Genomic DNA, 12,045 nt, shown 5'->3' with positions numbered 1-12,045 from the left:
CACACAGACGATATTCAGCCCCCTTTATAAAATCATTACATTTATAAATCCTTATGAACATATTTATAATGGAAACTGTATAAATTAACTTGTCATGCTGTGACAGTAATAGCGCTGCAAGAATTTATAATGACAAAAGTTGACAGGAAATACATGCAGGCATAATATTTTTAATATAATACTATACATATTAAAATGCTGAGTGGGTTGCACATTCCATCCCAAAATGTCAGACTTTGTCAATGTGAAAACTCATTTTAAAAATGTCAACAATTACTTGCAGTACTGTTATGCCCGTGATAGGGATTTTCAACTTGAAATGTGATTTAAAAAAATAACTGCTATAGTATACAGAGAATTTATCGTAAAAAATTATGGTCGCGTTTGCATGTAACTGCATACTCTGGCCACCAAGTGGCACAGCTAAATCTCAGAGATGCCTTTGCATCAGCCATGTTGGTATATGCAAGTAAAGGCGATAAGGAAGATCTTTTACTTGTGAATTTAAATCTATTTTAAAATGTTTTACTTTCTTACAGCTTTCTTGTAATTCTTACTCTCCTGACTATCTTTCCTCCTGGTCTTTTTTCCTTGCTTCAGACATAGGGTTCCCAACCCTCCCAAAATGACCGGGAGTGTCCTGGAGTCAGGGGTTCTACCCCCGAGCGCTACATCCAGCAGCCCAGGAGATCAGTGATTTAAATTTCCCGCCGCACCCGCAGAGCCGCGACCGCGTGGAGAGCAGTTGGGGGGAGGTTCTTTTCGCCAATCACCTTAAATCTGTGTCCTCTGGTTCTCGACCCTTCCACCAATTGGAACAGTTTCTCTCTATCTACTCCCCTCATGATTTTGAACACCTCTATCAAATCTCCTTTCAACCTTCTCCGCTCTAAGGAGAGCAACCCCAGCTTTCTCCAGTCTATCCACGTAACTGAAGTCCCTCCTCCCTGGAACCATTCTAGTAAATCCTTTCTGCACCTTCTCCAAGGTCTTCACATCCTTCCTAAAGTGCGGTGCATGCACAGAATTAGACACTCCAATTGTGGCTGAACCAGTGTTTTATAAAGGTTCATCATAATCTCCTTGCTTTAGTACTCTATGGGGTTGATTTTGCAATGGTGGCAGGTTGGCAGTGGGGGGTGAAGGTGTGCGTGGCAAACCCGCATGAATAAAACTTACCGTTTCCGACGCGATCGCATGTCAATTGACCCAGCATCCACAATCTTTTGGAGACAGTTCCACTACCCTGTGTGGTGTGAAAAAGTGCGTCCTGATTTCATACTAAATGTCCAGCTCTAATTTTAAGATTGTGTCCTCTTGTTCTGGATTCCGCCACCAGAGGAAATAATTTTTCTACCTTATCGAATCCCTCTATCATTTTAAACACCTCAATTAGATCACTCTAGAATCTTCTAAACTCAAGAGAATGCAAGCCGAGTTTATGCAACCTGTCCTCATAATTCATCATTTTAAGCCCCAGTATCATTCTGATGAATCTGCACTGTGCCCTTTCCAAGGTCAGTAGAAGTCACTGAGTGGGGTGGTAAGCGAGCTGCCAATTTGTTATTGCCCATTCTGCACGACTGCCGAAGACCAATTTCATCCCCATTATTTCCTACCCTTCAACCAGTTTATTATTCATTCCAATGGTTTACCCTATATCCTCACAACTATGAGTTTAATTAATAACCTTTCATGTGGAACTTTGTGATGTACCTGGTCCATTTATTTTTATATGCCTATAGAAAACTTTTGGGGTCCCTTTTATGTTAGTGCCAGTCTATTCTCATATTCTCTCTTTGCCCCTCTTATTTCCTTTATCACTTCCCCTCTGAGCTTTCTATATTCAGCAAGGTTCTCACTTATATTATCAACTTGACATCTATCATACGCCCCCTTTATCTGCTTCATCTTACTCTCTATCTCTTTCGTCATCCAGGCCGCTCTGGCTTTGGTTGCCCTACCTTTCCCCCTCATGGGAATGTACCTACACTGTATCTGAACCATCTCCTCTTTAAAGGCCACCCACTGTTCAATTATAGTTTTGCCTGACAATCTTTGATTCCAATTTACCTGGGCCAGATCCGTTCTCAACCCACTGAAATTGGCCCGCCTCCAATTAAGTATTTTTACTCTGGATTGTTCCTTGTCTTTTTCTATAGCTAATCTAAACCTTATGATACTATGACCATTTAGGGAACAATGTTCCTAAATCTATGCAGATTCTTATGCTAAAGTGCTCACAGGTAATTGTGACTCTTTTGTTGTGATATTTCCCTGTGATCCCAGAAGGTAGCACTTTAATAGGAACCGCTAATTTAATTTTAAAATTCAAGTAATGGGATGGAGTTGTCCTTTGCTCGGTAAATCAATGGGACTTTTTAATCTTCTGCTGTAGGTACCCTGTAGTCTGAGGAGATAGATGCACTTGGTATAAACAACAAAGCTTTCACAGACGTTTCATATTTTGAGGGGGCATTGGAGACAATTGTCATGGCTGTCGGCCACAGTAAAGGTCTGAGTGTGCTTAACAGTGCTTGAAGTTGATGCTGAAGGTGGCCATTTCAAAGATTTTTTTTAAAAAAGAGAAGACCACATTTTCAAAAGTAATGAATTTGAAAGGGAAGGATTTCCAAAGAATTTATTTGTAATAAATAGATTCTGTCTGTGGAAGAAAAGTTTACATTGCCACTTGTTCTAAAAAAAAAGGACAGTGCAAGAACAATAGTGTGATAATGGGGGACTTCAATTACCCCAATATAGACTGGGACAGTAACAGTGTAAAGGCCAAGGAGGGGGAGGAATTCCTGAAATGTGTACATGAGAACTTTCTTGAACAGTGTGTTTCCAGCCCAACGAGGAAGGAAACAGTGCTGGATCTAGTTCTGGGGAATGGAGTGAGGCAGGAGGAGCATATTTCGGTGGGGGAACATTTGGGGATCAGTGATCATTAGGTGAAGAATAGTTATGGAAAAGGACAAGGAGCAATCTATTGTGAAAATACTAAACTGGAGGAGGGCTAATTTCAGTGAGTTAAAAAGGGATCTTGCCCAGGTGGATTGGAATAAAAAATTGGCAAGAGAAACAGTAATTGAACAATGGGAGGCCTTCAAGGAGGAGTTGGTTTGGGTACAGAGTAGTCACATTCCTATGTGGGGGAAAGGAAGGGCATGGAAAGCTAGAGCTCCCTGGATGACTAAAGTTATAGAGATTAAAATGAAACAGAAAAAGGAGGCTTATGACAAATATAGGGTTCATAATACAGTAGAGAACCAGGCTGAATACAGAAAGTAAAAAAGGGAAACCTAAAAAAGGGAATAAGAGGGGCAAAGAGAGAGTTTGAGAATAGATTAGCGGCTAACATAAAAGGGAAACCAAAAGTCTTCTAAAAACATATAAATAGTAAAAGGTTAGTCAAAGGAAGGGTGGGTCTAATAAGGGACAAAAAAGGAGATCTTCTTGCGAAGGCAGAGGGCATAGTTGAGGTACTAAATGAATACTTTGCATCCGTCTTCGCTAGAGAAGAGGATGCTGCCATTGTAGCAGTAAAGGAGGAAGTAGTCACGATACTGGATAGGATAAAAATAGATAAAGGGGAAGTACTTAAAAGATTGGCAGTACTCAAAGTAGAAAAGTCACACGGCCCAGATGGGATGCTTCCTAGGCTACTGAGGGAGTAAGGGGGGAACCTGCAGAGGCTCTGGCCACAATCTTCCAATCCTCCTTAGAGATGGGGACTGTGCCAGAGAACTGGAGGAGTGCAAATGTCACACCCCTGTTCAAAAAAGGGGAGAGGAAAAACCCGACAATTATAGGCCAGACAGCCTAACGTCAGTGGTGGGGAAACTTTTAGAGACAATAATTCGGGACAAAATTAATTGGCACTTGGAACAGAATGGGCTAATAATGTCAGCACGGAATTGTTAAAGGCGAATCATGTTTGACTAACTTGATTGAGTTCTTTGATGAAGTAACGGAGAGGGTTGATGAGGGTAGTGCGGTTGATGTTATGCATATGGACTTTCAAAAGGCATTTGATAAAGTACCACATAATAGACTTGTTATCAAAATTAAAGTCCATGGGATTAAAAGGGACAGCACCAGCGTGGTTACAAAATTGACTAAGGGACAGAGCAGAGTAGTGGTGAACAGTTGTTTTTATGACTGAAGGGAAGTATACAGTGGTGTTCCCCAGGGGTCAGTATTAGGACCACTGCTCTTTTTGATATATATTAATGACCTGGACTTGGGTATGGAGGTATAATTTCAATGTTTGCAGATGGCATGAAACTCGGAAATGTAGTAAACAATGTGGACGACGGTAACAGACTTCAGGAGGACATAGACAGACTGGTGGAATGGGCAGACACATGGCAGATGAAATTTAACGCAGAGAAGTGTGAAGTGATACATTTTAGTAGGAATAATGAGGAGAAACAATACAAACTAAATGGTACAATTTTAAAGGGGGTGCAGGAACAGAGAGACCTAGGGGTGTATCTTTGAAGGTGGCAGGACAAGTGCGAAGGCTGTTAAAAAGGTATATGGGATCCTGGGCTTTATTAATAGTGGCATTGAGTACAAAAGCAAGGAAATTATGCTAAACCTTTATAAAACACTGGTTAGGCCTCAGCTGTATTGTGTTCAATTCTGGGCACTACACTTTAGGAAGGATGTCAAGACCTTAGAAAGGGTGCAGAAGAGATTTACTAGAAAGGTACCAGGGATGAGGGACTTCAGTTTTGCGGAGAGACTGGAGAAGCTGGAATTGTTCTTCTTAGAACAGAGAAGGTTAAGGAGAGATTTGATAGAGGTGTCCAAAATCATGAAGGGTTTTGATAGAGTAAATAATGAGAAACTGTTTCCAGTGGCAGAAGAGTCTGTAACCAGAGGACACAGATTTAAGGCGATCGGCAAAAGAGCCAGAGGTGACAAGAGAAAACATTTTTTTACGCAATGAGTTGTAATGATCTGGAATGCACTGCCTGAAAGGGTGGTGGAAGCAGATTCAATAGTAACTTTCAAAAGGGAATTGGATAAATATTTGAAGGGAAAAAATTTACAGGGCAATGGGGAAAGATTAGGGGAATGGGACTAATTGGATAGCTCTTTCAAAGAACCGGCACAGACACGATGGGCCGAATGGCCTCCTCCTGTGCTGCACCTACTATGATATCAGACAGTGCTCCAGCTATGGACTACAGTCTGTGAGAACTATCACGTTTTTGGATTTTTGATTCTTTTTCCACCAAAAGGATCTAGATATGAGTTATTTTAAAATGTGCTTTTAAGTTAAAGTTTGTTTTAAAGGGGTTAAATTTACAGGACAGCAGGGCTGGCAGGCATGTAGTAGGTTTCGACTGCTCGGTTGAAGCCTAACATCCTGGAGACAATGAAAAATAATTTGACACTCCAGCAACTGCTCACACTCATTATTCATTGTTGCTGCAATAACTCTATTTATTTGAATTCAGCAGTAGTCATTGCCAACTTAGACTAGAGGTCTCTGCTCTTGGGAGATAGTCAGTTTTGGGAATCAGGCTTTCAAAAAAGAAACAGACATCAAAAAGTCAATCAGGCAGCGAATTGCTGTGGTAAGGTTGAAAAGACTGGATACTATAGGGAGAGTTTCTGCCCTGGGTGGTAGCATAGAATGCAGAGAGATTCATTAAGATGCTCCACTTAAGTGGGATAGCATCATACGTTCTTTATTTTGCATTAATACACAAACATAAGTTGTAGCAACTGGACTCAGTGACTGTTATCATACTTATTCCTCTGCATGTTTCACCTTACTGTTGAATAAAGCATCTTATAATTTGAACCAAACGTAGCCTCATCTAATGCTAACATGCTCTGCCATTGGAGAGACTGAAGAAATACACATGCAAAAGTCATGGCGATCCAGTCCAGATTACAAGGGAGTTTCACCATTACACTTTTGGGTCCAACTGGCGTACAAGTAGATATAGGACCTGTGACATTCAACTCCCATTGAGATCGCTTACAGCAATAACTGATGCCACTGAACCCAAGAAGGTATCTATGACAAACCCAAACAAGGACATTTTCATACCATAAATAAAAGTATTATACTGGAGTAATAGAAGCTGAATATATTATCAGGGCAATGCTTCTGAATTAAGTCATACTAGACAGAATATTTGATGCTGCAACAGTAACTTGAATAGCACCTTTAACGTAGTAAAACATCCAAAGGCATTAGGAAGGGTGTTCCAGAGGGTAGGGCAGAAATGGCAGAAAGTTCTGCCACTGATGGCGGCACATGGGTGGGGGGGGGGGAATGGAGAATCACAGGAAACAAGAGTCAGATGATCAAAAGGCACAGGCTAGAACTGGAGAAGCTTGAGGAAGCAGGATGCGGCAAGATCATTTCACAAGCATACATATAGAAGTTGACCCGTGCTTAAAAATAATGTTACCAAGGGACGGCATGTAGATAAGCAATAGGAGTGGCCAAGGATGGAACTTTGGAGCATGTCAGGTGTGACTGTGCAGGCACAGGAAAAGAAGCCAGTGCAGCAACTGTGTTGTTTACAATGGGACAGGTAGGTATGGAGACAATGAAAGCAGCACCGCAGAGGTGGACCACTGTTGGAAAGGCAGTGGAGGAGGCTGGGGTTATTGAACATATCAAAGGCCAAGAAGGTCGAACAAGATAGAGTGCAATGGTAGCCGTCACAAGGATGCTCCTGGTGACTTTGACTATCCTCAGTGCAATGAATCCAAACTGAATGGATTCAATCTGAAAGTAGCGTAAGAGACCAGTAGAGAGCTGAGTGGTAATGATAAATTTAAGGAAAGGGAGGTTGGAGACACGGTGGTAGTTAGAGAGGATGGAGGGGAGTCAAGGGTTGGATTTTTAAGGAGGGGGTGATCATAGCAGCTTTGTGGGGTAGGTGGGAATGATGTCTCTGGAAAGGTAGCCATTTATGACATCAGTGAAGGGTTCGAGGGAGGAGGATGTGCGTGTCATGGAGATGAACCTTATGGGGACTAGATGTGGGCGAAGCTGCAGAGTGTTGGGTAGGACAAAAGAGTCAGTAGAAGAAGAGGAGGCAGCTGAACAGATACCTTCAATGCTGCAAAAAAAAGAAAAAAAACGCTGGAGACAAAGAAATCAATGAGCTCATCACTGTGATCAATAAACAAACACATATTTTTCCATTTGAAATAAGAATGAAGCTGCACAATATCTAGAAGAAAAGGAGATTTTTCTAACCTTCTGCAAAACTCTTGGAGGCAAGACCCGTTCTGATGTTCCCCCAATCAGATTCATGCGGACAAGTAGATGATTCCTCTCCACAGAGAGACCATCAATTATAAAATCCCTGAAATACATAGTATTATGATTAGTTTAAAAAAGTTACTTCCTTTTTACCTACAAAACATATAGTATGCCAAGGGTATTGCCACTTCCTTACCCTGGATTTTCTAAGGTTTCTCCAACATTTTCTTTTTGTGCATTCAAGAGAATTTCTGATACATTGTACTGGGATTCTAAAAGTAAAAGAATATCCAGATTGCAGCACATAACACTCAGTAGCCTACAGAAACAAAGACAGAGAGTGATCAGTAATAAGAAAGCAAAGGTTTGCTCATTTCGTATAAATGAAATACATGACTTTCCAATCAACTTGTGAAAGCTTTATACAGATGAGGGAAAATCAGGTTAATAAATAGTGCAACAAAATAGAGCTGTGCCAAGTGGGAACACATATTAGGAGTGGAGGTCAGCTCGCCCAATTTGTCGCCTCCACAATTTTCTGTCCATTAAAACTGACCGCTGCACCTGAATTCTCAAAATGTGCTCCCATTGTGCAAAGTTCTATGTCAAGAATACCAAATTGCATAATTTGTCCCATAGAAAGTCAGATAAAAAACTTCTGTTCAAACAAATGTGTCACTTTGCGATCAAGTTGATCAATTAACAAAAATAGATTGTTTGATGATTTTGTCTACAGTTTTAAAGGCTACCCAGGAATTACATCCATTATACCCTTGAGAGCTGGCGGGTGTTCCATTGAGGCTCTTGAGAAGGCTACAGAGGATTTCAAGATAAAAGTAATCGAGCCTAGAAGGGTTTGATTACCTTTATTTAAAAGAATTATAGCTCCCTTAAAATACTCATGTTTGTCTTCAGCCTGGGAAGGGCCTCGGCATCCCCCAGCAGAGCAGCTGCAGGTCTCTACAAGCGGCACATTGCGGTAGGTCCCTCTAAAATGCCTTACAGGTGTGACCTGCCCATTGATTTAAATAGGATTTGGAATGGGTTATGCACCTTCCTTCATGGGCAGATGAGAGTTCTGCTGATGAAAATCAATAACCCTTAAATTCAACATTCTTCCTTTGTCTACCTCTTTGAATTTTTTCTTCTTCTCTCCTGATAGCTATGATGCTAGGGAGCTATTCCATGGGCACTGGCAGCACACTGGTATCTTGCCTAAGTGACCATTCTACATGCACATATCTGAACAATGAATACAAGCAGGCTATCTGACCATTTGGGGCATTACAGCTCAATATATTGCTGTCTTTCTTGACATTCATACATGTACATTGCAGCAGCAGTTACTGGATCATGATCAGGATTGGAAACCCTATAAGTTAATGTGCCAGGTGGACTGCTCTTTTGTCCACTGGAGTTCAGCCTCTTGCAGATTGGTGACTCATCCTTTTAGAGGCACCCAGTAACTCCATTCAGCAGTGGAGAAGACTGTCACAAGGGTCTGCCATATACTACGTTGTCCTCTGTGATTGCCATGTGAGGTCAAGGGCCATGATTTTGTGATCCTTAATGGATAAGAAAGAGGGACTATGCAGGAAGACCATTTGCTGAGTAGGTGAATGACTTAGATTCAGATATTCAAAGTAAATTGGTCAAATTACAGATGGTACCAAAGAGAGTCATACCTAGCACAAAGGAAGATGGTGGTGGTTGTTGGAGGCCAATCATTTCAGCCCCAGGGCATTGCTGCAGGAGCTCCTCAGGGCAGTGTCCTAGGCCCAACCATCTTCAGCTGCTTCATCAATGACCTTCCCTCCATCAGAAGGTCAGAAATGGGGATGTTCGCTGATGATTGCACAGTGTTCAGTTCCATTCGCAACCCCTCAAATAATGAAGCAGTCTGAGCCCACATGCAGCAAGACCTGGACAACATCCAGGCTTGGGCTCATAAGTGGCAAGTAACATTCGCGCCAGACAAGTGCCAGGCAATGACCATCACCAACAAGAGAGAGTCTAACCACCTCCCCTTAACATTCAACGGCAATACCATCGCCGAATCCCCCACCATCAACATCCTGGGGGTCACCATTGACCAGAAACTTAACTGGACCAGCCATATAAATACTGTGGCTGCAAGAGCAGGTCAGAGGCTGGGTATTCTGCGGTGAGTGACTCACCTCCTGACTCCCCAAAGCCTTTCCACCATCTACAAGGCACAAGTCAGGAGTGTGATGGAATACTCTCCACCTGCCTGGATGAGTGGAGCTCCAACAACACTCAAGAAGCTCGACACCATCCAGGACAAAGCAGCCCACTTGATTGGCACCCCATCCACCACCCTAAACATTCACTCCCTTCACCACCGGCGCACAGTGACTGCAGTGTGTACCATCCACAGGATGCATTGCAGCAACTCGCCAAGGCTTCTTTGACAGCACCTCCCAAACCCGCGACCTCTACCACCTAGAAGGACAAGAGCAGCAGGTACGTGGGAACAACACCACCTGCACGTTCTCCTCCAAGTCACACAGCATCCCGACTTGGAAATATATCGCCGTTCCTTCATCGTCGCTGGGTCAAAATCCTGGAACTCCCTTCCTAACAGCACTGTGGGAGAACCTTCACCATACGGACTGCAGCAGTTCAAGAAGGCGGCTCACCACCACCTTCTCAAGGGTAATTAGGGATGGGCAATAAATGCTGGCCTCACCAGCGACGCCCACATCCCATGAACGAATTTAAAAAAAAGTGGAATCAGGGGAGGCAGCTCAGAAACTACAGAATGAATTGGACAAAATCAGTAAGTGGGCAGCACAATCGTAGATGAAATTTAATAGAATGGTGGCAACACCTTGTGAGGCCAAAAGGGAGCTCTATATATTGGCAATTTCATCCCTGAACACGAAACCACAGAAATTTCTGATGACCAAGACACACTGTCATATAGTAACCTTTGAATTTGAATGCAACTATGGATATGCTGCCCAAATAATTTGAAGCGAAGTAACTACCTTGTACTGCTCATTCAACTTGCAGAGGCCTAAGATGAGGCAGAAACCACCTGAGTGAAACAACAGCCAGTCTTGAATTAGCCGTAATTTCCACGTACTGCACGTTTTTAAGACTGAGGCTTTTATTATAAGCTATGTCATTACTACATGATATAGGAGCATGTAAGTTTGTGCTTTACTTCTGCATTGAGAAATTTTAGCAGCTGAAATATAATTCATAATAAAGCAAAGCTTTAACTTTTAGTGATCAAAATAGAATAAAATAATTTGTTGCGGTATCTTAAATAATAAAACATAAAATGAAGTCATAACCATGTCTCTTTATCAGTCAGGGCAGTCTGAAATTAGAAGACAGTTCTATACTGCTGGGATCAGTGATGTAGTCTAAGGGAGTGTCATAAATCTAATTTCAGTTTCACATAGTTCTCTAGGGCACAAGACCGAAGGTTAAGCAAATCAGAAATTCATAAACATTTGAAATAAAATGCCTGCTGCACAAAACTGAACAGTATTTCTCCCCATGGTTTAGTCACTTTATCCAGTAAGTAGCTGAACTATACGCAAGTGTCCTAGGCTTGGTCCCTGAAGTGCCCCGAGTTAGCTGATCACTCCTGGGATGGTGGTAGAGAGACGACAATTAGTTTCAGTGCCCATCTGAAATTAGGGAGGTATAACAACTAGGGACTCTGAAGGACTTAGGCTATGTTTTAAATGGTCATTCCGAAATTCCAGGTACAGTATTTTTTCGTAGTTGAAATGAACAAGAAAATGCTTTTGAAAAAGAATTTTCCAGTTTTAAGGAGCAGGATTCCAACTCACCTAACACCAAACATATGGGAATGTTCATAGTTGAACAGCGAGTGTATTTTGGCATTTGAATTCATAATTATCAGTCGATCAATTACATCCTTTAAAAGAATAAAAAGCATATTATGATGTCAGTTGTAAATACTATGTAGAGACAGACTTTGGTTTAAAAAGATAAATGACAGATAATAATAACCAGGTTTATAAGTTTATTTTATGTATTTTGTAGACATATACACCTACACCAATTAATCTTTCAATTAGTCTATGTACTACCACAGAATATACAAGCTGTTTTCTGGACTGTAATTTAAAAAAAAAAGTATTCTGGCAGATAAACACTATCAGAGCAATCGATACAGGGTGAATTATATGAGAACATCCGTCTGTATGGCATTTACAATTAAATAAATGTGCCGCACACTGAATGAACGCTGATGAAGAAGTCAAAACATTTAAATGGAACACAAGCTGCATTTAAGTCAAATCTAGTTCACAAAACTAACAGTAAAAATATATACATAATATAAGAAAAAAGCTCTAACATGCTTCAAAATAAGCCTGAAATACTTTAGTACCTCTCACACGGTGCAACTGTACTTTATTTATCTACATCACAATCGTTACATCCAGATGTTCATTCTGCTGCCAAAACTCCGTGGTGAAATAGGAAAACAATTGGCAGAACTCAGTGATAGTAACAGTGATAAGGGTATGGTAGCATAGTGGTTATGTTACTGGACTAGTAATCCAGAGGCCTGGACTAAAATCCACGGCAGCTGGCGAATTTAAATTCAATTAATTAATTAAAATTAAATTAATTAAATTAAAAAATCTGGAGTTAAAATACTAGTATCAGTAATGATGGCCATGAAACTACCAGATTGTCGTAAAAACCCATCTGGTTCACTAATGTCCTTTAGGGAAGGAAACCTGCCGTCCTTACCCGGTCGGGCCTGTATGTGACTCCAGACCCAC

At 41.4% G+C, this 12,045-nt stretch overlaps 1 protein-coding gene across 4 annotated transcripts in view; it reads right to left on the bottom strand.

Moving 5' to 3' along the window:
* Window positions 1-12,045, bottom strand: part of tbc1d32 (TBC1 domain family, member 32) — a 252,709-nt gene that overhangs the window by 105,862 nt on the left and 134,802 nt on the right. For all 4 annotated transcript variants that reach the window (XR_010962915.1, XM_067984665.1, XM_067984664.1 and 1 more), the window contains exons 23-25: window positions 11,080-11,168; window positions 7,446-7,568; window positions 7,244-7,352 (exon numbers count right to left, since the gene is read on the bottom strand). Coding sequence is in view for 3 of the 4 variants with exons in the window: in XM_067984665.1 (XP_067840766.1) it covers window positions 7,244-7,352; window positions 7,446-7,568; window positions 11,080-11,168 (321 nt within the window). In the remaining variant the exon portion in view is untranslated. The remainder of the gene's footprint in view (window positions 1-7,243; window positions 7,353-7,445; window positions 7,569-11,079; window positions 11,169-12,045) is intronic.

Source organism: Heptranchias perlo, chromosome 5 (genome assembly GCF_035084215.1).
Source record: "Heptranchias perlo isolate sHepPer1 chromosome 5, sHepPer1.hap1, whole genome shotgun sequence".
NCBI classification, from domain to species: Eukaryota; Metazoa; Chordata; class Chondrichthyes; order Hexanchiformes; family Hexanchidae; genus Heptranchias; species Heptranchias perlo.
The sequence above is the reverse complement of the archived record's forward strand: the minus strand, read 5'-3'. Positions and strand labels throughout refer to the sequence as shown.